The 26,490-nt window shown below is 40.2% G+C and overlaps 1 protein-coding gene across 2 annotated transcripts in view; it reads right to left on the bottom strand.

Moving 5' to 3' along the window:
* Positions 1–896: 896 nt before the first annotated feature.
* The window catches only part of ATL3 (atlastin GTPase 3), a 44,708-nt gene continuing 19,114 nt past the window's right edge, over positions 897–26,490 (bottom strand). For both annotated transcript variants that reach the window (XM_014844963.3, XM_014844962.3), the window contains exons 6-13: positions 22,354–22,410; positions 21,465–21,557; positions 20,623–20,761; positions 9,058–9,185; positions 8,391–8,447; positions 7,218–7,289; positions 6,398–6,829; positions 897–5,621 (exon numbers count right to left, since the gene is read on the bottom strand). In XM_014844963.3, coding sequence (XP_014700449.1) covers positions 5,535–5,621; positions 6,398–6,829; positions 7,218–7,289; positions 8,391–8,447; positions 9,058–9,185; positions 20,623–20,761; positions 21,465–21,557; positions 22,354–22,410 — 1,065 coding nt within the window. In that variant the 3' untranslated portion in view covers positions 897–5,534. The remainder of the gene's footprint in view (positions 5,622–6,397; positions 6,830–7,217; positions 7,290–8,390; positions 8,448–9,057; positions 9,186–20,622; positions 20,762–21,464; positions 21,558–22,353; positions 22,411–26,490) is intronic.

Raw genomic sequence — 26,490 nt, forward strand, 5'->3', positions numbered from 1 at the left:
CCACTCATCAAGCCATGCTGTGGCAGGCGTCCCACATACAAAGTAGAGGAAGATGGGCATGGATGTTAGCTCAGGGCTGGTCTTCCTCAGCAAAAAGAGGATTGGCAGCAGATGTTAGCTCAGGGCTAATCTTCCTCAAAACAAATAAATAAATAAATAATGGCAAGAATGTCAATGTACCAAAGACAAGCCAGTTTGCCTGACTCCTCCATACTTCCCTTGTCTCCGGCTTATGCTGACAGGGCATCAACCCTCCAGCGGCAGCCCTCAGGTTTTCACCATAACCCTCACATCACAGCAGCTTCTAGGTTTGCCCTTGCCCTACTAAGCTGTGATGAACTCAAGTGCAAAGCCTAGCACGGCACCTGCCATGTGATCACCAGGCTACTGACCTCACCCAGTATTTCAAACTAGGAAGAAATCTTTTTATCGTAGGGCTCAACAGGGCATGTCTCGTGATTAGTCAGTGCTGGAGAAGTTCAATGCAGCCTCCCCACTGCCTCCAAGGTCACCAAGTGAAAGAGAAAGCTCCCAACAGAGCTCCACCTCACCCCACCCCAAAGAGGAACCATTTAACCAGTTGGCGCTATATGGGGCAACCAAACGAAAGTGCTACGAATCCAAGGGGTCCTCACAAACCCAAGTTACTGTAAACACAATTGGTGTCTGACGTGAAGCAGCGGCGCCGGCCGCACAGCCCCTGCCGCACGCCTGTAGGATCCTCAGTCAGCACTGCTTTGTGGGGCAGGGAGAGCGGACGCACTCAAACCCCATTACCATGACCACCCCAACACCGAGTTATCCCTCCCCTGAGATACCTTATTTGCCTTGCCAAGCCCAAATCTGTGTCATAAATCTCCCCATATTAAAGACAGAGAAAGAAAAAAAAACACAGGTAACATGGTGCTGTGATCTTTATTCCATTACATGACCTTACAACTAAAAAACAGAAACGTGCATCTTTTAATATACTAATAGCATCATCTCATCCCATTGCACTTTTTAAAAAGTATATTAAATTTTAAAGCCATTCAAAAATGGTCTAGGAGAAAGTACTTTTAACAATTTTTTTAAAGAAAAAGAAATCTGAGAGGAAAACGTGTATATATTCAAGATGAATATTAACTCCTTTTGAGGTTTAAGTCCACAACAGGATTTACCATCTAACTTGGAAAGTCTGGGAACCAAACGCAACCTTCCCTTGGTCACAAGGACACTACACGTATATTTTAGTTCTGCCACATGAAATTCTGTCCCACGGAAGAAATATTTCTTTTAAAATCTTTCTGCCCCTAGATCTATTTTGAAAGGTTCCTCATCTGGGTACTTTTATCTCCAGTTTTCAAAGTTATGATCCTCTCCTTCCTTTCTGTTCACTATCTTTATTATGGCTTAAGGTTTTCGGGGCATCAAAGACTTAGGGGTTCAAGTCACAGTGCTGAATTTTGCTTTTTATTTATTTTTTTTTTGAAAGATTTTATTTTTTCCTTTTTCTCCCCAAAGCCCCCCGGTACATAGTTGTGTATTCTTCGTTGTGGGTTCTTCTAGTTGTGGCATGTGGGACGCTGCCTCAGCGTGGTTTGATGAGCAGTGCCATGTCCGCGCCCAGGATTCGAACTAACGAAACACTGGGCCGCCTGCAGCGGAGCGCGCGAACTTAACCACTCGGCCACGGGGCCAGCCCCTGAATTTTGCTTTTTAAAAGAAAACTTTCAAAATACTTTTTTTTAAATCCTAATTACATCTGTGAGTAAATAGGATACTTGTACATTCATTTTTCAGAGAAGGCACTACGACATCCTAATTGACAAAAATGGCTTTAAGGAGCTTAGATAACCCTGTACATTAAAGACATCCTTATTACTCTGAACACTGTGAACTCTGTGACTGTATCTGCCAGTGGACTCCCTACTCTGAGCCTCTGGTAAAACTGTCCACTTGCCTCCAGACAATACTGAATTGCACTTTCCCATCCACGGAGCAGCCTCTCTCCCCGTGGTCTCTGAACCACCTGCGATGCTGTTTATAAAAATGGTGAGTTCAGGGCGACAGCCCAGACCAACTGGGGCAATCCCTGGGTATAAAGGCAGGAGTTTGAATTTTTTTAAAGAAACCTCCCAGGTGAGTCTTACGTACTCCAAGGCAGATGAGAACCACGACCCAAAACACAGCTCCAATATGACTTAATGTAAGGAAAACCATTTAATTGCAGATGGTCTTTTACAAGGGGCTTCTTAATGCCATTTACAAAAATCACTTTAACAAATAGTCTGTACTTTTTTGTTGTTGTTAGCTGGTCTTCATTATGCCTTTATTCCTTGACTAAAATTTGGTTGGATATAAATGTAAGAGGAATGATGTAGCCCATGTTGGCTACCTTAGATGACAGCCATCCTAATCATCCTCAATTACATTTCAATAACTCTATGGGAGAAAAAAGTTCTATGAAGACTTCCAAATAAGTTACATTCCAAAAAGAAAAAGTTCTGGGGAAAAAATAAAACTATTTGTTCTCTATCGCTTTTGCCTGGAGTTAAATCAGCCTGCTTAACTTCTCTGTAACTCATCCATCCAGACACACTCATCCAAACTTGCCCTATCCAGACACCATTGTTAAAGGGCAGGGGGGAATGCTGGGTACGACCTGCCAAAGAAGCATATTGCCAGGACAAGGCAGTTTCTTTGTCCGTTTATTTGTCTGTTTGTCTAAAGCATTTTACTTCACGTGAGTAAAAGAGAAAGAACGAGTAAAGGAAAAACAATCTTCACAGGCAACGTTACGCAGTATAAAGTAGGTGTTAACACACGACCCTCCGTGAACCAACAGGTTTCTCGGTACACTGCTGGACGGGGTACAGACTGAAGGCGTTCCATCATCATACCTGACAGTTTGCCCTCATTCTGTCTACGAACCAATATAGAAAGATTTCTCAGTGAAAAACTCTGAATTTTTATTCTACTATTTTTACCATAAGAACTGGAAATTCTTAACTAGAAGTACTAAAAAACTTAACATTTAATTTCTCCTGAAATGAATTCTTTTCATAGAAAGTTTTAAAAACTTCCTTTTATATGTTACTAGGATCATGCCCCATATATGGTTGGGAATGTGCAAATTAAGAACGCTTGCGTGGAAAGCCCACCCAGGAGTGGCAGAGCCACAAACACCAGCAAACACTTGCAGTCTGGGCTCCTCAGTCATGTCCTTGACCCACAGATTAAAGGCTGAGTGAAGTTAAGAGGTAAAAGACACTCTTTCAACCCAGTTATAAATCTCCCCAGGACTACTTACAGCCAGCAATGGGAATGCATCTTCTATTGAAAAAGCTGATATAAAACCACCAATTTACTGTAAAAGCAGAAAAGAGCCAAAGAAAACCCATAAGAATCCTCACCGAGAAAACTTTACACACACTCTCCAGAGGCAGAAGTTGTTAACCAATAAAGACAAAAAAATAAGGCTTCCCTGGGGTAATTAAACCAAGTTATTCCTTTAAGATCAAAACAGAAATGGTGAATTTAAACAGTAACTAAACCCTAAGATTTCATTAAATTATACATCACATTTTTAAATTTTAAAAAATCTAATACTTTTGTATTAAAATAAGTTTTAGACACATCATCCTTTCCTCATCATTAAAAGTAGGGTCACTTTAGACAATTATTCTGAAATCTATAAATGTGCTTTAGAATGCATTAAAAGCTAAGAATCTCAACATCTGTAAGGCCTTTAGCTAATAAGTACGAACCTTCAGGAAGAATGAGAGGCCACCTAAAAATGTACCAAAATTTCAAAACAAAGCTTTCAATCTAACAGTCAAAGCTGAGCATCACCGATGCGTAAGTCAACAGTTTTTAGAACAAGATGAAATTTTTCTAAAATTTAACAGCGACTAAATAGAAAAACAAGAACTTCAGGGCAAGATGGTATGTAAATACAAAAAATATATAAAATGCTTGGAATTAATTCAGGACTTATAAAAATACTTGCGTGGTAAAGTGTTAAAATGGTCAAAAGAAAATTCTTTGATAAAGAGATTACATACTAGCAGACTTACTTTCTTCCACCTTCCATTCATACTTCACGTATGTAGAATTTACACTGATTTTGCCGAAGCTTTCCCACCTCCCTCCCACAACAAAAATTAAATTATCTTAAGAATTAAGGCTCACATACCTGAACGTTTATATACATATTTGCAGGCAAGTTTTATGAAGTTTTAAAATCCACAATAATTCACCATTATAAATCAAAGGAAAAGGCAACTAATAGATAAAAATTTTTTATCACACAAGGAAGGTAAATAAAAAAGAATTCTTAGCTACTTCTAAGGCTTTGTCCATGTTTGGGTGGGACTTTGGGCCTTACTAAGCCAAAGCTATTTTAAAGCTACCAGACTAAAGCAAAGTTAAAAGAAAGATTCGCTAAATAAAATTGACAGTTTTAGCTTTATTAATAAAAATACCAGATAGTGCATAGGAGAACGCAAATAAACGTTTTGGATAAAGACCTGATTTACTGCTAAGCCACATGAAACAGGACATCAAGTAAAGGCAGTAATGTTTGGTAATGTCTTTCCTCGAATCCTTAATAAAGTTCTGTTCTCATGCAGAACTCTCAAAAACAAAACTTCTCAAACGACAGCTGTGTGTTAGTGTGAGTCCTGTTGAAGACAGACACGTACATAAACCAACAAACAGTGAATCTGACCAAGGCACAAGTTCAAGTGACTTATCAGAGGTCACATGGTTCATTTAGATTCAAGCTTTTTTCTTAAAGTATCAAGTCATTCCTTTTATTATGACCTACTCTGGCTTTTCAAGGCATGCTTGCCTCTTTTCTAGAAAGAAGCTGGAGGAATGAAGGCAAAAAAAGAGTATGCTCCAATAAAACTGCCAGTCTGTCAGGTAAGACTTTAAATTTCAGCGTATGGTAGATTTAAATATGGTATGATTCTTCCAGACTACGTGGCAAACAGGATTCTCTACTCTTATAAGATTTCAAAAGTGTAATGGCATCATTTTCAGTCAGTCTTTAGTTCTGAAGCTTTTGCAAGTTTTGTAAACTTTTAAAAACAGAATCCTTCCCAAAAGAGTAAGGTATAAAGAACTCACAAGTTTCACCCCAAAACTGCATCTTTCATGAGGTTATCCTCAATCCCCTCCCTATCATGTCTTCAAAAGCATGGATTCAATCTTAAAAAGGCACTAAGTGGCACATAAAGGACTTAAAACCACATTTCCGTTTTTTCCTTTAGCTTTTTCCCCATAAAGTGCACAAAGCAGAGCAGTAAGAAAAATAGACAGGCTTGGACCTACATCAGCAAAGAAAAGAAATGGTCCCAACAGAAATGGAAGTGTGTTTAAGAATTTGAAGCCACAGGACAGGTCTGTTTGTTTATTAGTGCCGTGTTTCAGCTCTTCCCAGATGGCCCCAGATCTGCAATCCTCCGGACTCGAACCTGTGGCCGTGGCAGAAACCCAGAAATCAGTGGGGACTGCTCAGGTTCTTGTCGGATTCTCTTGTTAAGATGCTATTGAGTTTTTTTATCCACAGGTGGTCTCCCAACAACTGCATCCCTCACAGCAGCCTGAGTGGAATTGCCAATATGAGATGTAGCCTGCAAAAGACCATTTATGCAACACATGAGTCAATAAAATACAGCACAGCATCAAGAGAGCAGGCAGTCCTTGGGGATAAACTTTCAAAAATCTCTGTCTCCATCAGTGGTATATTACAGAAACTAGCGGAATGAAAATGCAGGGGCCAGGGGAGCCCGTGGCAGCAGCTACCTCCCAAGAGAGTCAGCTGAGCCTCTGGTGTTACTGGCGTGGGACGGGCAGCTCTCCCAGCTTCACCACAAGCTCCTAATTTAACTGATCTATTCATGCTACTCAGAAAAAGAAACCAATCAGAGTCGCAAGTACCTGCACACCTAGAGATCATGTCAGCGTCAAAAGCCATTGGCTTTTTGGAAGATTTTTTAAAGAGATGCCATCCGTTAGTAGGACCCAAAACAAAATTTTGTTAAGTTCATATTTTTCAAAGCTCTTTGATTTTCAGTAAAGTAAACTAGCCTTGGATAGGAGAGAGAATCAGACAGGAACTCTGTCTGAAGAACATGTAGTTACAATTTTCCCGTGAGGGACACAATATGTTTGCAACTTTTTTTGCATTAAGGGGCAGTTTTCAGGCATGGAAACAAGATATTAGGAATAAATATTACCATCCTAAAGAAGGATAATAAAACATAATGCCTATCAGAAAAGAAATGGCCAGGGGAAGTTTCTCATGCCTTCTTTCACTATGAAACTCTTCCAAACAGAGATATTTTACAATAGAAGCACAAACATCTGTCTATTACCAACCCTCAGCCTCCTCGTTGGCACCACTTACCTGCTCCAATACATACGCTGCACCAGAATCGATAGCTCCGCCCAGCTCACGGTACTGACCAGAATACCTGATGTACCCCCAGGTGAGAAGCGCTATTAAGAGCAGTCCAACCATACAGTTGAACAGCTGGGCCACAACCTCAAGACCAACAAAGCCGGTGAGGCCCGAGGCTATGTACAAAGCCACGATGCCCGTGAAGAGCACTGCAGGGGTCCGGAAGGTGCTGAAGACATTCTTGCTGCCGTTGTGCTTGCAGAAGTTCTCATAGAGTTCCTTGATCTCCTCCTCCAGCTCCTGCTGGTAACGAAGGCTAAAATCCTTCCCACCCATCTTCTTGGTCTTCTTAAAATGGTCTAGAGCAAGTTGTCTGAATTCAGAGTGCTTCTCCTCTAGGATGTCTGGAGACAAATAAGGTTTATCTCCCCCACAAACCTAAGAAGAATAAAGACACAATGTGTTGAAGATCCCTTCAAAAACAAGTGCCAAATAAAACAAGTGAAAACACTGAAAAGGTCAGAATATTCTTAGATATTAGAAATTAACTTTAAAATGATGACCAAGACCAACAAACTCTGAGTTCACCGCCTCTGAAAAGCACACTTTAACAGCCGGGGCAATTGATCCGTGAGAGCAGAGACACGGTAAGGAAGCCTTGTTAGAAATGGTAATGGTTAGAAGGCCCAAGGACCAGGATGACCTGAACACAGCATTTTGCCTCATCATCTTAAGAGACATTAAACAGGATCAAGTTTGGGCTTTTGAAGTCAGCAACAATGCCCAGGCTGTAGATACTTCCGAGCAAGACACATGCCCCACATACCTCTTCCATGTTGTTATAATAAATGTCCTTGGCAGAGGCTGCAGCTGCTAAATTGTTGGCTTCGGCAGTGGCCTGTCAAGAAAGGAAAGCAGAAACTATAAATCCTTCCTCTTTTAACATTCTTCCACAAATAACCAAGTCAAAATTTCTTCTCACTCTATTCCTCATTCTTCCTTTTTTTATTATCCTCCTGCTATATTTTAAGCTTTTATATAGCTCAATTTATGAACTGAAATACACTTTTTCTGCCAAATTTTCTGCCAAAAAATGTTCTTATACATAAGAATCTTTATCATAAATTAAACCTCTGAAAACATCATTTCTTTTGCTTCAATTTTTTTTTCCCTAGATTTTTATTTTTTTCCTTTTTCTCCCCAAAGCCCCCCGGTACATAGTTGTATATTCTTCATTGTGGGTCCTTCTAGTTGTGGCATGTGGGACACTGCCTCAGCATGGTTTGATGAGCAGTGCCATGTCCGCGCCCAGGATTCGAACCAACGAAACAGTGGGTCACCTACAGCGTAGCACGTGAACTTAACCACTCAGCCACAGGGCCAGCCCCTGCTTCAATTTTAAATGTAAAAAAAAAAGATGTAAGTAAAAAAAAAAAAAAAGGGAAAAAGTTTATCTTTACAACATCCATCCCAAGCTCAAGGCTTCCTTTGTGAAAATGTTTTGCTACTAAAGAAATAAACATTTGGCAGTAAACAACCTTAGGTTCAGCACACGAAAGTTGGAAAGTATATGTTTTAACAAAATAACATCTTGAAAATATCAAAATGTTGAAAATAAAACTAGTTGAAAATAAAAAACCTGATGAGTAAATAGTAAATAGGTATGTCAGGACATGCTCTACTAAAGTAGACCACAGGTAACAGGAAAATGACCTAACAAAACTGGGTATGTTTTATCTGGGTATAATAAGACAGTGTTTTCTACACTGTGTTTGGTGGGAAGACCGGCCCTGTGAGAGGCCGTTCTGTTTTAACTGCACCACCATGAGAACAGAGAAGAAAACCGGAAGGCAGTCACCCTGCTGGGAAACGTGCTGTTATCAGACCCATACAATGGGAAAGGAGACGACAGCATTCTCTTCTCCAAGGACTTGGCCTGGTGTACACAGGTCAACTCCAGTAACCAAGACATCACTGAGGATGTCAAAGAACTGCTTACCTGGAGCATGGATTTGGGGTGAGGCAGATCTTCCCCTTGGTAAATTTTAATATATGCCTTAGAACATAAACATAAAAATGATTATGAAAAATGTCACTCGGTCATATTTAATCATAGTTTAAGAAACAGTGACCATACAACCGCATTTTCCTAAGGACCTAGATCAACACCCAGGAATTAGCAAAAACACAACACACCTTTGAGTGCATGTTAGCATGTTTAGTTAACTAAAAATGTTCTCAAGCAGCACGAGCCTACCAGGGCTAGGATTCCCACCAGACTCCCCATGCACACTGGCCTCACCACCACCTGTGGGCAGTGACCATCCGCCTTGAGGTAGTCGTGTCACATCTAGATGCCGTCTCTTCCTACTCACAGCAACTTCCTAACCACCTCCTGTCCACACCAGCTTCCTTGAGGAACAATCTTCCTTTAGCCACAGTAATTACTCCTCTAAGAGAGTGCAGAGAATATCCATTTGGTTCTTGGACAGATGCTGCCCCCCAGTGGCCCACTCTTGGAAGGACACTAACACCTGAAAATGCCTCCCACCATCTCCGTGGTGAAACTTTCCCCTACACTTTAAAATACTGACATTCAAGTTAGCTTACAACCCAGATCAGTTTTGCCAAAAGTCAACATTTTAATCATTAAAACACATATTTACCTTAAAATACTCCAACAGCCCCCGACAGGTGACTTTTGAGCCATTGATCTCCTTTTCCATTAAGTTAGCAGGGTTTAACACAAATGGTATCAGTGTCTGCAACTGCTCTTTGAACTCACTGGCGATATCTGTTCACAGGACCAAGAAGAAGCAAACAATAAGCCAAACAGATATCTTCAACCCAAGTGAGCAGGAAACAGTCTTCACCACCTATCTAGCGGTTTCAACATCTTCTAGTTGAAAGGGAGGGGAGGGTCCCAGACTGACACCTTCTGGCTGGCTGGATCTCTGTCCCGATGGACGCCTGTCTCCTTAGTCCGGAGAAGAAGACGCAGGACATCTGGACCCTGGTTGTCACTCTGGGAGCTTCAGTCTCTTCCTTACCCTTTCAAGAAATTTCACTTTTCAAGGAATTTCATTAACAAGGTCTTCAAAAAATCAACTATCAACCCCTCAAGTTCTCTCAGGCCAGGCCCTTGCCACACCCTCACGCTCCCCCTTAAATCCATTAGAAACCATTATTTGTCCATTTGCCCTGTTTTTGTTCATTTTTTAATGCTAAAAGAAGTAGAAGCACCTGTACCTCATGATATTTATTACCTATTATCTCCTCGGAGGACCCCTGGGCCACCCCAAGGGAAAAGACCACTGTCTCAGGAAGGTGACAGCTTCTGCAAAGTTCCCCCAGAGGGCTCAGGAGAGCCATTACATAGAGCTCTCGCCTCAAAGTGAGAACCAGCTGGTCCAACGATGAAGGAATTAAAATACAAGGCACCTGATTTCTATAATCTAACTTCTTCCCAGGTTCCCAATTAGCTCAAACCATCAACTGAACAGACAGCGGGTGGGAACCCACATCAAAGCAGGAACACATCAACACTCCGTAACCCTAATTTATAAAATCGAGACCTTATTTCATTTACTCACTGAACAGTTTCAAGCACCTTTCTGAGGCAGGCATTGTTGTAAGAGTTGGGGACAGAGCAGTACAGAAAACATAAACGGTCTCTAAATCTTTCCAATTACACATATCAACATAAAAATCTGCAGAAAAAACTTCAGGTAACTTTTACTTCCTTAGAGGAATTACTAGATACTGTAATGACAATGTAGACTCCTGGAAAACATTCAAAACTTCAAAAAAAAAAAAAAAACCTTCCATAAAGCTCACCATCAGACAATTGTAATTAACATTTAAAATGCCCCCTTTCATTTTTCAGGCTCGTCTACATTGCTAAATTCTTTTTGCAGAAGATTGTACCAATTTATACCCTGCCACCAATATATGAGCAAGCAGGTTTACTACTTTCAAATACACTAGAGGTTTATATTGCTTTTTAAATCTTTACTGCCTCCATTGGTGAAAAACAGTATCCTGGGGCTTCTGCTTCTGACAGTACTACAGACTGGAGAATCTGAAGGGACCTTCTTCCTAACAAGATCCTGATGAAGATATATTCCATATGTTGCTGGACTTGGAAACAAAAGAGAGCTGCAAGGCGCTGAGCAGGTGACAGAGCAGAGAGCTTAGTGCACATGGAGCTGTGGCTCATCTGAGGCCACACACTGTGACAGGGTGACCAAACTCTGGGCAAAATTAACTCCTATACGAAGGTGGATCCTGGAAGGGGGCTGGAATGGCCCCAGGTTAGAAAGCCCCCAGCTCCCTGACGGAGCAAACACAAATCTTCTCTGGAGGAAAAAAAGAGATCTGAATAATGTACCCAAAGAGCAGCACAGAGAGATCTGCTGATGGGAAGTAAGGGGAAAATAAGCTAAGAGAAGTAGAATGAGAAGATTTAATACATGTCTAACTGGAGTCCCAGGAGATGAAGGGGTGCATTAGAGGCAATAATAGAAGGGATAATGGCTGAGAAATCTCTAGAACTGATGAAATGCATGAATCCACAGCTTCAGACCACAGCTTATAACAAGTAGGTTAAACAGAAAGCAATACACCACAACATTAAAGCTGTAGCACAGCAAAGACCTTTGGGAAGCAGAGAAACGTTTTCAGAGGGAAGTCCTGCAATACAAGAAGGGAAGGTGAGCAAAGAAATAAAAAGCATCTAGGGAAAGCTAAACAAATATCATCTTATGTTATAATAATGACAGTTAACCGGCGCGGTCAAAAAGAAGACAGAACTAAGACACTAACTGGGAGGAAGTAATCCGAGCTCAACTGTCCTAAAGCTCTGGTATTATTAAGGAAGGAGATTAAGCTACTCGTTTACACTCTAAATACGTATGTGTGGTAAAATTTCAAAGATAACTAAAAGAATTTATTTTTATACAGTGTGTAACTTCCATATTAGTGGGGAAGTGGGGACTGTGGAGAACACTCAACTTAAAAAAAAAAAGACAAACAGAAGGGAAAAAAGCATAGAAAGAGTAAAACTAATAAAAAGCAAAAAGCAAGACGATGGCTTTAAAACCAAATGTATCAGGAATCAGAAAATGGACTAAATGTACCAATTTAAAAAACAGAGATTTTCAAATTGGATTTTTTAAAATCCACATATATGCTCTTTATAAGAAATACACCTGAAACACAGAGTCACAGAGAGGTTGAACATGACAGACAGAAAAAGAGACACAAATGAATACTTAGGACAACTAAGCGAGGATAGCCATGTTATTAAAGATAAAACAAGCTTAAACAACAAGAAAAAAGTTATTAGGGCTAGAGAGGGTTACTGTCGATTGCCTCAATTCACCAGAAAGGTGTAACCATACTAAACTTGAATACACTTATTAAAATGGCCTCAAAACATACGACAGAACAACAGGGAGGCAGTGACGAATCAGCAAAACAGAGGAAGATCAACACACGTGTAACTGACACTCAAGGAGACACAGATCAGTGAAGATAAAGAAAGTGACACAATTAACAAGCAGGATTTAGAGAGAAAAATGAACTGCATACTCAAAAATTAAACAAATAGCCACTCTGTTCAGCACACATGGAACATGTAAAAAAGTCTAGGTCATGAAATACATACCAGCAAAGTTCTAAGGATCAGCATCACAGCAGTCACACGCTATCAACATACTGGATAAAATGTGTCAATAAATGTATCATCAAAAGCAGAAGTATCAGAGAATTAAAAAGTTTTTAAATTCATATATATTTGGAGATTAAAAATCGTTCTTCTAAATAAGGTGTGGGTCAAAGAAGAAATCATAAAATAAATAAAATACTATTCAGAAGTGAAAGATAATGAAAATGCCACCTAGCATAATGGGCTAAAGTGTACTAAGAGAAATTCACAGCCTTAAAAATCTTTTATTAAAAAGGAAAATTAGGGGAGCTGGCCTGGTGGCACAGTGGGGTTAAGTTCGCCCGTTCCGCTCCAGCGGCCTGGCATTTGCAGCCTTGGATCCCAGGCACAGACCTACACACCATTCATCAAGCCATGCTGTGGAGGCGTCCCACATACAAAAAATAGAGGAAGATTGGCACAGATGTTAGCTCAGGGACCATCTTCCTCAAGCAAAAAAAGAGGAAGAGAAAAGAGGCAGCAGACGTTAGCTCAGAGCAAATCTTCCTCAGCAAAAAGAAAAGAAAAAGACTTAAGGACCATCTGAAAAAAATGAGTTTAATTAATTCTATAATGAAACTGAATAAACAGCAAAAAATATTCTCACACACACACAGGCCTAAGGAGTTTTGGAGGTTTCTTCTACCACTTTCAAACACTGTTTAACATGATGTAAACTCTTCCAGAAAACAGTGAGGAGACTACTCCCCAAGTCATTCTATGAGAGCAGGGCATCAGAACCAGGAGGTGGCAGGTGAGACTAGAAAACTATAGACTAATCTTGCTCATAAACTGAGATACCAAAATTCCACACAAAATATTAGGAAATCAAATCCAGTGACAGATATTTATTTTCAAAGAAAGAAAAAAGATAATACATCAGGATCCATTTATCCCAGAAATGCCAAGGTGGTTTAGCATTAGCAAGCTCTACATCAGGGGCCGGCCCCATGGCCAAGTGGTTAAGTTTGCACGCTCCACTCTGGTGGCCCAGGGTTTCGCTGGCTCGGATCCTGGGTGCAGACATGGCACCGCTCATCAGGTCATGCTGAGGCAGTGTCCCACATAACACAACCAGAAGGACCTACAACTAAAATACACAACTATGTACTGGGGCACTTTGGGGAGGAGAAGAAGAAGAAGAAAAAGATAGGCAGATATTAGCTCAGGTGCCAATCTTAAAAAAAAAAAAAAAAAAAACTATGTCACTCATCACATTAACAGACTGAAGTAGAAAAACCACATGTTCATTTCAGTAGACGCAGAAGAAACATCTGACAAAATATCAATATATAATTTTTAAAATATTTTTGACAAAATAGGAATGGAAGGGAACTTCCTTAATATGAAAAAGGATATATACCAAAACTCTATTGCAAACATCAATAATGGTAAACTGTTAGAAGCATTCCCTTTAAAATCAGGAACAAGATAAAGATGCCCATTATTGTCGCTTCTGCTTAACATTATACTGGAGTCCTAGTCTTCCTATAAGAACAAGATTTAAAAATACAAAATTTGATGTGAAAAAAAGTAAAAACTTCATTCTTCATTAGTGACAGAGACAAGACCTAATAACTATAAATTACTAGAAATAATGAGAGTTCAGCAAGATAGCTGTACATACAATACAGAAGAATCAAATGTATTTCAAGATACCAACACGAATAATTAGGAAAAATAATTTTTAGGACTTCTAAGTTCTAAGGAAACTAGAAATACATGTAATAAAACATGTATAAGACCTTAATCAAGTTTTCATATCCTTCATAAAAAGAAGTTAAAGACCTAGATAAATGGAGAGATTACCCTGTTCAGGATAAGAATACCTATTATCATAAATATATGCCAATTCTCCTCAGATCAGCTTATAGATTCAATATGATTCCAATCAAAACCAAAACAAGGACATTAATAAATTTGATAAGCTGATTCCACGTTACATAGAAGAGCAAAGACTAAAGCATAATTAAGACATTCCTGGGGCCGGCCCGGGGGCTGAGTGGTTAAGTTCGCACCTCCGCTTCAGCAGCCCAGGGTTTCGCCAGTTTGGATCAGGCCATGCTGAGGAGGCGTCCCACATAGCTCAACCAGAAGGATCTACAACTAGAAAATACAACTACTTACTGGGAGGCTTTGGAGAGAAGAAGAAAAAAAAATAGAAGACTGGCAACAGATGTTAGCTCAGATGCCAATCTTTAAAAACAACCAAAGATACAAAAATACCTTTGGAAAAAAAGAGACACTCCTGAAGATGACTAAGGGTGAAAAAGGGAGAGAAGTTTTCCACCAGACATCAACTCTTATTATAAAATAATTATGATAATATAGTAATGGCACATGACCAGACAAAATGGTCAGTGGAACAAAATAAAGAGCCTAGAATGAGACCCATGCATATATGAAAGGCATTTCTTTTCAAACATAAAAGAAGCTGCAAATAATAGGAAAATCGAGTATTCAATAAATAAAGTTACAAGCATTGGTATCTACATAGAAAAATAGAAAAGGGATCTCTACCTCACATATGCACAAAAATTAATTCCCAGTGGATTAAACACAAATATGAAAGACAAAACTTGAGAGACAGAGAGAGAGAGTGTATGTGTGTGTGTGTAGAGAAAGGAAAGGATATTCTAAAACAAGACTTAAAAAATGCTACATAAAATCAAAGGTGAATGAATTCAACCACATTATAACTAAGGCATATAGGGGCCTGCCCGGTGGCGCAGTGGTTAAGTGCACACGTTCTGCTTCTCGGCGGCCTGCGGTTCACCGGTTCGGATCCCGGGTGTGGACACGGCATTGCTTGGCACACCATGCTGTGGTAGCCGTCCCACATATGAAGTAGAGGAAGATGGGCACGGATGTAGTTCAGGGCCAGGCTTCCTCAGCAAAAAGAGGAGGACTGGCAGCAGTTAGCTCAGGGCTAATCTTACTCAAAAAAAACAACAAAAAAAACTGAGGCATATAAAAAAAAGTCAAGACACAAGATGGGAAAGGGCATCTGCAACATATAACCAACAAAAGTTCCTATCTTCAAATAGACATGTAGGATCTTTACATGGCAGAGAAAGACAGACAACCCAACCAAAAAACTGGACAACAGGAATTTCACAGGAAAGGAAACATGAGTGGAAATAAATAAATGAAAGGATATTCAATCCCAGTGATCAGGGAAACATGATTTAACCCCTCAATGACATACTATTTTATATTACTAAATTGGCGAAACTAAAATGTCTGACAACACCAAGTGTTGCCCAGAATATGGATCAGGGGAATTTTTACACACACTGATGAAGGGAGTATAACCGGAACCACCACTTTCAAAACCCATTTGGCATTCTCTGGTGCAGGTGCAGCATACATACTGTAACATCCAGCAATCCCGCTTTTAAGGACACGCCTTTGGGAAACTCCCATATATCCACATATACAAGAACGTTCACGGTAGCATTGTTCTTAACAGCAAAAAACTGGGAAAGCTCCAATTTCCATTGAGAATAAACTGTGCTATATTCACAAAAGGGACTATTGTACAACAATGAAAGAGAATGAACCACAACTACGTGCAATAACACAGATAATCTTAGAAATAAAACACTCAGTGAAAATGCAAGTTGGCCACATTCTATATTTTTATAAAGTTCAAAATTAAAGAAACTTAGTAATAGAGTATTAAGTGAATCAAACACAAGTAATAATTTTTTTAAAAATTCAAGGACAGAATAAGCAAAATTTAGAATAGTGATTCTTTCCGCGGGGAGGCAGGAAAACAGGACAGGGAAGCAGCACACAGGTACAGGAAAGAGTACTGCTAGTGTTCTAGACAGAGACTGGCAAACGACAGCCCTTGTACCAAAACAGCCTGCTAACTCAATTGTAAATAAAGCTTTATTGAAAACACAAGCAGGTCCATTGATTGACACGTTGTCTCTGGCTGCTTTCTTGCTACAACAGCAGAGCTGAGTAGTTGTACGGCACAGAAAGCCTAAAACACTTACTATCTGGTCCATTACAAAAGTTTCCAATTCCACTTCTAGACACTAAGCTGGGCAGGATGTTCCTGATGTTATGTTTCATACCTTACATATACACCTTATGTGTCTTCTTTTTCATATGTAATACTTCTGCATTCTTTTAGATATCTAATAGTACATTTAAAAATTTCATAGTGGCTCGTTATTTTGTTTCTTTTATTACTAGTTAGGGCAAACTTTCTCTGTATCTGTTCACCAGCTGATTTCCTTTTCAGTGAACTCTCTACTATAGGCCTTTATCTTAGAATGCAGTCACTCCTCATAAGCAAATCAACATGCTATCCTTACGTGTACTGTGATCACTGAAATATTTTATCCAGTTTGTTCGCCTTTTTTTAAATATGCATAAGATTATTATGTATTCAAATCTGTGACACGTTTCCTTGACAATTTCTTTTATTCCTTCTAATTGTAAAGAGTCCTTCCCTAATTCCAAAGGTCTCATAAAATTAACTTTTTCCCCATGCCTTAATGTTTATAACTTAACTTTGTAATCTACCTAGAATTTATTTATGGCTCATAATCTACATGAGATTTTTCTCTAAATAGCAACATGCACTTCTTATCTCCACTGACTCCCATCCCATCTTAAATAACTGATCAATCATTAGATCTCTTGACATCAAAAAATGTAAGAAGTTTTTTAATCCATCCTACCTAAGTAAATGGTAGCAATCTCCACCTAAATACTCTCATACTCTACAGCCTCCTCAGGATGGCGCCAGAGCATGGCCTGTAGCAGCTTTAAAAAGGGATTAATCCCCATATCACACATTGAGTAGTGGCTTAATATATGATAAAGGTGACATTTCAACCAGTGGGGGAAAGTTGGACTATTCAATAAATACTGTTGGAACAAATGGGTAGCCATTAGGAAAATGAGTTGGATCCAAATTGGATGATAAATTATAATGTGAAAACTGAAAACATAAAATTTCAAGGAAATTAATTAATTTTTTTAAAAAGTTATAAAAGGTTCCCTAAAATTACAAAACCTTAGGGAGCTAAAAAATACATAAACCTTTGCAGAGCTAATAAGCATTCTTCACGATTAATCCTCCTAACGATTACAGTTCCTTAAACAGACACACAGGGCAGACTATCAATACCAAGTGAAGTAAAAGAAATTTTTAATTTTCCAATTTTTCCTTTTAAAAACATACATTTTTAAACATATATACATACACTTTAAATGTACATTTTTAAATAAATAGGATTATACAACATATGCCACTTTGCAATCTTTTTACATTTAATAACATGTCATGGACATCTTCCTATGTAAATACAGATAGGTCCATCTACCTACCTTATCCTTTTAAATGGCTGCATTTTATCCCTTTGTGCAGATGCCTCATAATTTAACCAATTCCTCAAAAACACATATTCGGGTTGTTTCCAATTATTCTCGATTACAATAATGTTACAGTAGTATATATCCTTGTCCATACATTTCTATCTACTTATTTGGATAGTTCCTTAGGATAATTTCCTAAAAATGAGATAGTGGATCAAAGGATGTGAACATTTTAAATTTTGATACTGTCACATAAAGACTATAAGAATTTATACCAATACATTTTCCCTTCATTGCTTATTGTGATGCTACAAATATTTTCATGAGTATATACTGACCATTTGTGTTTCTTTCTTTGGGACTTGCCTTTTCAAGTAAGAAAGGAAGATTTTAACATGTAAATATGTTTTAAAGTTTAATCATGGATGAGAGAAACAGTGCATAATTATGAGACTAAAGGTTACCCATATAGAATTTGTTCCCTATTTTATAAATATAATAAATATGAAACTTAGCATATTTAATATTTAGTAAGAAACCATTCATAATCTGTAAACATATACACTGGGTTGGACAGTGTCCCCTTAAAATGCACATCCTCCTGGAATCTCAGAATGTGACCTTATTTGGAAACAGAGTCTTTACAGATGTAATTAGTTAAGTTGAGACCATACTGGATTCAGGGACCTAAATCCAAAAAGTAGTGTCCTTCTAAGAAGAGAGAACACACAGAAATAGATACACACAGAGAAGGTGGCCATGTGACAACAGAGACAGAGATTGGAGCAATGAAACTACAGGCCAAGGAATGACAAGGATTGCTGGTAACCACCCGAAGCTAAGAGAGAAGCATGGGAGGGACTCTCCGTCAGAGCCTCCAGAGGGAACCAGCCCTGCTGACGCCCGCCCGGTTTGCGGTACTTTGTTACAGCGGTCCTAGGAAACTCACATGACATGCATATTCAAAAGCGATACAAAATTTCAAAAGTCGGGGCTACAGAACTTTAAAAAACTATTCCTATTTCCTGGAATGACATGATAAAAGTGAATTTTAAAACAGAACGTCTTGAAATATTAAAATGCTTGAAAATATGGAGGAAGGCCACTTTGTACGTTTATGTCCGATAACCTGAGAGCAGCCTGGGGCGAGAGGAAAGGCAGGAGTCACTCTCACTAACCCTCTCCTAAACGTCCACATCTAAGAATGTCACTCAGCATCTGCCCTACCAGTGAGGAACAAAGCAGAGCTTAGGTTTGGTGAAAGTATGTCTAATAATGGAGTGTTCGAACCTGAAACGAACACATCACCTACGCACTCAACTTTCTCTCCATACTCAGCTCAGAGGAGCAACTCCTTTTCAGGGAAAAGGTTCTAGCTCCAGTGCTGCCTAAGCACACATCTCCCTAAGGCCAGCCCTCAAACTTGGATTTTTTTTTTTCTTTGAGGAAGATTAGCCCTGAGCTAACATCTGCTGCCAACCCTCCTCTTTTTGCTGAGAAAGACTGACCCTGAGCTAACATCTGTGCCCATCTTCCTCTACTTTATATGTGGGACGCCTACCACAGCATGGCTTGCCAAGCAGTGCCATGTCTGCACCTGGGATCCAAACCAGCGAACCCCAAGCCGCCAAGCGGAACGTGCGCACTTAACTGCTGCGCCATCGGGCCGCCCTCGAACTTGGATTTTTGAACTGCCACCTGACAGGCTTTGGAAGTTTCCTGCTCAGGAAACCTGCCAACCACATAAAAATATCATACAAGTGACTAATAGAAGGTAAAGGTAAGTCCCTCACACTCGGTTTCTTTTGTAATATTAAGACCAGCTGGTCTTAAGTTGATTTACTTACGTAAATCTTAAGTTGAACAAGTATATTAACTTTCTTGGATCTAACTTTCTTGGATCAACTGAGTCAAATAAACTGAAAATGGTGCGTTTTATGTCTAATATGAAGCTATGAAAAACTTCCACTTCAAGAGGCAAGTTCTCCTGGTAACTAAACAGCACAGACCCCCTAAATGACTTCCCCAACGTAACAGAAGAACTTCTACTTCAGCACAGTATGCCTTAGGGGTAAGAAGGATCTGGATGGGAATCTGCCCCACCGCTTACTAGCTGAGTACTTGGAGCAAGTCACTTAACTTCCTGAGCCTAACAGCTGCATGGAATTAAGCATGAAAGTAACTAGCACAGTGTTGGTGCCATGGGCTGAATGTTTGTGTCTCCCAAAAAATTCCTATGTTGCAATCCTAACCCCAAGGTGACGGTATTAGCATAGGTGGGGCCTCTGGGAGGTGCTTAGGTCAAGAGGGTGAAGCCCTCAGGAATGGGATTAGTGCTCCATAAAACCCCACAGAGCTCCCTGGCCCCTTCCACCACATGAGGACACAACCAGAAGTCTGAGACCAGGAAAAGGACCCTCACCCAACCATGCAGGCACTCTCCAGTCTCCAGTCTTCAGAACTATGAGAAATAAATTTCTGTTGTTGATAAGCTACCAGTCTGTGGTATTTTCTTAGAGCAGCCCAAACAGACTGACAGCTGGGAACACTACTGGGCCTCTAAAAATGGCAGCTCTTATTATTTCTACTTTACCAGGAACCTGAGAAACTCAGATAAGTTCACAAACAAAAGTGCTTAGAGTTCAACATATGTGTAAACTGAGGGCTAGCCATTAAATGACTCAAGGTCTCGATGAATAAGGAACAAAAATAAGGTAATGGAACCCAAGAGTCCCAACTCTGATTTCTCCAAGCTAGCATCTAGTCAGCACTTCCTGCTATTAACACACGACCCAGCATCAGGTTTTGCTTTAAAAACAAACAGCCATGCCATGAATCATGTTACCTGTCTGTGGTAAGTTAATTTTACTTGATAAATATTAGCTGACTAATGTTTAGCCTTCCTTTATTTAGCACTTTTATCTCTTGTAAATCAGTAATCATGTCTCTTAGAAAGATCATTAATGGATATCACCACCACCATTTCAGATGGAGAAACTAAGGTAAACTAATTCTGACAGTTGCAGTAAGGCGGAGCAAAAACGGAACTAGACTCTAAATGCTGTTCTAAGAGAACACGCTGTTTCTCTTAAGCACTCACTAGGTTCACAACTGACATTTTCTGGTCGCTGTTTAATTCCAGAGACCAAATCACACATTTAAAATAATGTCATCTGTAACACACCTTTCAACTTCCCATCAAAGTCAGGGCTTGTGGCCACCTCGAGTCCTGGATGTGGTAGGAGAAAACAGGTGACACTGGAGAAACATGAGTGAATGTGATTTCGGACGTTCTGAATTTCTTCATGCTGATGTTCTTTCACCTGCCAAAGAAGACCAACAATTTACAAAAGACCATTTGTTGCTCTTCACTAGGAACCACTAGTATAGGACAAAGGAAAGAAGAGTTCCCAGCTCTGATGGATCACAGTGGCCTGTCTTATGTCCAATGAGAAACCTTAGAACCCCAGGTAGCAATAAATGCATAAATCTGATTAACCGTGGCTTGACTCCTATAGCTACCAAAGAACAGGTACTCAAGAGTTCCTTAAAAAAGAGTATTGCACAATAGTTAGGAAGAACACAGAAAGGTTTGTGGACATGAAGGAGGATCTAACCAGTTAGCAGTGACTGACAAAGGACTCCTGTGTTTTAATTTTGGAGAACAGGCTAAGCCTGTTTATATCCACCCCAAAACAAATCAGAATTTTGAATAAGAGTAACAGAACTAAAGTTCCGAATTTGACATTCTAAATGCACATATAGAAGCTGGTGTAAAACATGGAATGGAAATTACAATCAGAGCTTGGACTTTTGCCCAGGGTTCTTCTCTACAGTCCCTGTGCATTATATACCCAGGATCTTTAATCTTACCATGAATTATAATAGTGTGGGCTAATATTCATAAGCATTTAAACACACTTAAAATAATTTTCCATAATCTGCTTTAAATACAACAACTAAAGGCCAATGAGAAAGTTATCACTACTTTTAGGTAATCCCCCAGAAGATTATATTCCTACTTACTTGTAGACGCTTATCCAAAAATGACATTCCTCCCTGTAGTCCATAGTTGTATTCGTAAGGGAAACTCCAGTCTCGAACCAAAAACATTAGTGTCTATTTAGGAAAAAAGCAGAGCATCTTACAGTGTTGCATAAATGCATTTCAAAATACCAAGTGAAATACTTCTTTGCATAATGCCAGCTTCTTCAAAGGGGGCAAGAAAATGTGCTGAAGGATGTTATCTATTCTGTACCAGCTTAGAAACCTTAAAAACACAAGAACAACACGGATATGCCAAATGTGAGGTCTGCATATTCTATCTGCTATTCTTGTTCCCACGGATAATAGGAACAGAAAGAAGAGGTTGATGGGAAAATGTTAAACTGAAGTCTCTGCTCTAAAGGCAAGTAGGAGAAACGGGGAAAGGAGAAGAAGACAACATGGCACAGGCTGATCATAGAATCAGACCTACTTGTAACGGGGGGAAGGAAAAGAAAACTAAATTAAATAATACTTAAAGGTCCTCTCATCTTACTGAGGTTATTGTGCATTCTCATCATCATGAAACAATCAGCTAAAGAAGGGGTCAGCAAACTCTCTGTAAAGGGCCAGAGAGTGAGTATTTCAGGCTGTCGTAGAAGAAGTGGCCATGGACAATTCAAATGAAAACAGCTGTGTTCCAATAAAACTTTAGCTATGGACTCTGACATTTCGATTTCATGCAACTTACACATTATGAAATACTATTCCTCTTTTTTATTTTTTCCAACCATTTAAAAATATAAAAACCATTCCTAACTCACAGGTTATATAAAAACAGGCAGCTGGCCAGATTTGGCCTGTGGGCTATAGTTCACTGATCTCTCAACTAAAACAAACATATGAATTACATTTATAGTTAACATTCTACCTGGAAGGGTTTTTGGAAAATTTCATCCATCGCCAGACGACCATATTCTGTGAAGAGCTTTAAAAAAGAAGAGTTATGATTTGTAAGGCAAAATTACTTAAAATATTTCTATGGCTATTCTTCAACAAAGAATTCATTTAACAGACTGAATACTACTTGTATGAGACCAAAGTTATATAGTTTCAAAAGCACACAGGAACTATGAACCTTAAAGTAATCTTGGTGGTTCTTCTCCCTCACATGCCGCAGGCCGACTCATTAGCAAACCCAGAATCTGAGCACTCAGCTTCCTCACTCACAGCTTCCTCCCGGCTTGGACACTGCAGCAGCTTCCTAACTGGGCTCCCCTTCTCAGTCCCCGCCCCCAGGGACTATTCTCAATACAGCAGCCTCAGTGGCTTCGTCATAAATAAGGTTAGCTAGGTCACTTCACGCCTCTGCTCACAACCCCAGCCTCACTCAGTATAACAGCCAGTCCTCACCGGGATCGAGCCACACTGGCCCTCCCAGCTGCTCCTCAGACATGCTGAGCACACTGCTGCCTCAGGGCTTTGTTCTGATCCCTCCTTCAGCCCGCAGTGTTCTTCCCCCAAATATGCACAATCAGCTCCCTCACTTCTTAAGGTCTTTACTCAGAGGGCTCCTTCTCAATGAAGCCTTCCAGGCCATCTGCCTAACAAGATTACAACTCTCCATACAGTATTTCCTACCTCATGTCTCTTTTTTATTTTACTCCTTAACCCATCTCACTATCCAGCACACTATACCTTTACTTATCTTGACAAGTGTCTGTCTTCACTGCTAGCCTGTAAATTCCATGAGGGCAGGAATGTTCGTCTGTTTTGTGCACCTCCAGCAGTAAGAAGAGCCCTGGGCCCGTGATATGTATGCCATTCAAACGACTGAATGAACAAATTCTTTTTTTTTGGGGGGAAGATTAGCCCTGAGCTAATTACTGCCAATCCTCCTCTTTTTGCTGAGGAAGACTGGCCCTGAGCTCACATCTGTGCCCATCTTCCTCTACTTTATACGTGGGACACCTACCACAACATGGCTTTTGCCAAGCGGTGCCATGTCCACACCCAGGATACGAACCGGCGAACCCTGGGCCTCCGAGAAGCAGAACATGCAAACTTAACCCCTGTGCCACTGGGCCAGCCCCTGAATGAACGAATTCTTTAAGGTTAAGGTTTATACATACATTTACCTCTATCTCTTCACGAAGCCTTACTAAAAGTATTGCAAAACAAAGTTTAAAAGTTATAAACTCACAGGACAAAGAGGATGAGAAATGATATGACAGCAGAGAAGAGTTATTAAAAATACTCCGGGAGGAAAACAGACAAATGAGAAAGAAGTGTCTGGTTTGGGCTTTCTCTGCTCTGCTAAGAAATCCGCAAGAGGCAGGAGCCATCAAGAAATTAGCAGATTCTCTGAAAGGCTCAGAAATTAGAGCCCCAGTCACCTTGAAGGAGGGGGTGAGGGAGAGGGCTGAAAACTAAGAAATGGTTGAATGTCTCTGGAGAGAGCACCCACACTCCCAGATCCTGCGCCCTCCCCCGCTCCAATCCTCTTCCTGCCCCACAGAGATGGGACATGTACCCTCTGGAGAGGGTAAAGCAACAAGAATTTAGACTTTGATGCCAAACTCAGCTGAGGACAGGAGTAAGTCCCCTACCTTACCGGAAATGGGTACTTACGTCACAGTTTACCTACTGAACAGTGACACTCCTTTGCCCTCTCACCCTGCTGGAGCCACCCTAAGCTTCCACCCACCCAGGCAGGAGGTTAAAGAATTCTCTGAGGAAATTGACAGCCCAAGAATAACAGTCTAGAAAAGAAGACATTAGGGGTTGCAACAAAATAGCTAAATAATCCTGCCCAATCACCTCACGGTTATCCAAACCAGTACACAAGGCCCACCCTCTCACCAAAGCTCCCAGGTGGGTTTTCAAGGGCTCACTCTTAAACACAGTCAAAACCAGGCCTTTGGGAAAAGCTTCCAGCAGGAAAGAGAGAAGCTCAAGTCCTTCAGTTCTAGAAAACCATCTTATATTATTCCTCTTATAGTTTCTTTCTCTCATTTCTCATTTACCAAAACACCTGTTATTAACATGTTAAACCTCTCCTGAATTAATCCTCAAATTTTCCTTTTTTTATGTGTCTTCCGTTCTGTCTCTCCTCCATCACTCCATCTTCTCTTCCCCCCTTCTCCCTTCTCTCCCCTCCCCCCCACCCTGCCCTTCTCTCTTCTCTTCCCTATCTCTCTGCTTCACTCCCCCTCTTCCCAATTTCTTTTAATTTTTTTAATTTTCTTTTTTTTTTTTGAGGAAGATTAGCCCAGAGCTAACATCTGCTGCCAATCCTCCTCTTTTTGCTGAGGAAGACTGGCCCTGAGCTAACATCCATGCCCATCCTCCTCTACTTTATATGTGGGACACCTACCACAGCATGGCTTGCCAAGCGGTGCCATGTCTGTACCCGGGATCTGAACTGGCAAACCCCAGGCAGCCAAAGCAGAATGTGCACACTTAACAGCTGTGCCACTGGGCGGGCCTCCCAATTTCTACTCTTTGTCTTTTCATTCAATCTGCTAGGGAAATTTTTTCCAATTTATCTTCTAACTCCTCCTCTACTGAATTTTCCATTTTTGCTGTTATAGTTTTAATTTCCAGGAGCTCTTTTTTTGTTTTCTGAAGGCGGCTTTTTAACAGCATCCTGTTATTTCTTGGTTATAACAGTTGCAACATCTTATCTTTCTGAGAATACGAGTTTACAAAGAATGAAGAAAAAGCTCACAGTAAGATACATTACCATGAAAATTCATGCGAAGAATAAGATCTTAAGCTTCTGAGAGAAACAAAAAGGTCACACAAAGGATCAGGAGTCAGATGGTGTGGGACTTCAGCAGCAACAGTGGAAGCTAGAAGGCAATGAATGAAGCAATGCCTTCAAGTCTAAAAGAAAATTATTCCATCCTATAATTCTAGGATAAAATTTAAATATTCTCAGACTTACAAGGCCTCAAAAAAGTTACCTCCTATGCAAGCTTTCTATACTTTCTCAGGAAGCTACTGGAGAATGCATAGGAATAAGGAGAGAATAAACAAATAAAAGATCAAATGGGATCCAACTGATCCAATGAATTGAAAAGCAACTGCCAGGGTGATGAGTGTGCACCAGGCTGAGAAGAGGCCATCCCAACTAGAGGAGAAGACAGCAGCAGGAGGGACGCCTCCCCAGGGAAAATGAAACAGGACCTGAAGTGATGAGACCATGCTAAGAAGGGTTAGCAGCCTATCCTCTGCGGATGCGTTAGTGATAAGCACATAGAACACTAAACTAATGAAAAAGGTGACAAAGGTAATTAATTACAAGAAATGCAATCATAGTTCACAATGAGCCTCAGTTATGAAGAATAAAGATCTCTGTAGGTTTATTCTAATATTTATTTATTCCAATATTTTTAATATTTTGTTGCGAATGTTTTCATTACATTTTTAAACTGGTTAATGTTGGTAGATAGGAAAGTCTATTGATTTCTGTATTTCTATTTTGTGATGGTTATCTAATTATTTTTTTCATTCCAAATAGTTTTCCACTTGATTCTTGTGGATTTCCAGACACACAAGAATAGCATTTTCCTCTTTTTTAATGCAATTTCTGGCTCCACCATCAATCACCCTTGTCAAGCGAGACAAGTCCTCCAGCCATTAGGCCCAGTGGCCAGCCTCTATAGAGAATAAATCCACCACACCTACCATCCCCATTTTCACCAACCAATGCCCTAACTGTAGCCCCATCCCTCCCCCCAGCTACTCGGCCTCAGGCACTGGCACCTCATCCACATAATACTCCAGACCTCCCTTCCCCCACACCAGACACTTCCACTGTATCTTCTGCAATTTCAGATGCACATTGAACACTGCCCAAAATTTCCAGCTGCTTCTCTGAGCATTTCTTCTACCTCTTTGCTTTAACTAAAACCTGAGGGCACAATTTTCCCTGTAGATATCTCAAGTAGTGGCTACTATTCTCTCAAACCCCTTGTGTCTCCGGATCGAGAGCTGGGTTGGTGAATTCCTCGCTTCAGTTTATCACTTCTAAGCCTTGATTCTCCGTCCCCTTGTAAAAAGC

This window comes from Equus asinus, chromosome 17 (genome assembly GCF_041296235.1).
Source record: "Equus asinus isolate D_3611 breed Donkey chromosome 17, EquAss-T2T_v2, whole genome shotgun sequence".
NCBI classification, from domain to species: Eukaryota; Metazoa; Chordata; class Mammalia; order Perissodactyla; family Equidae; genus Equus; species Equus asinus.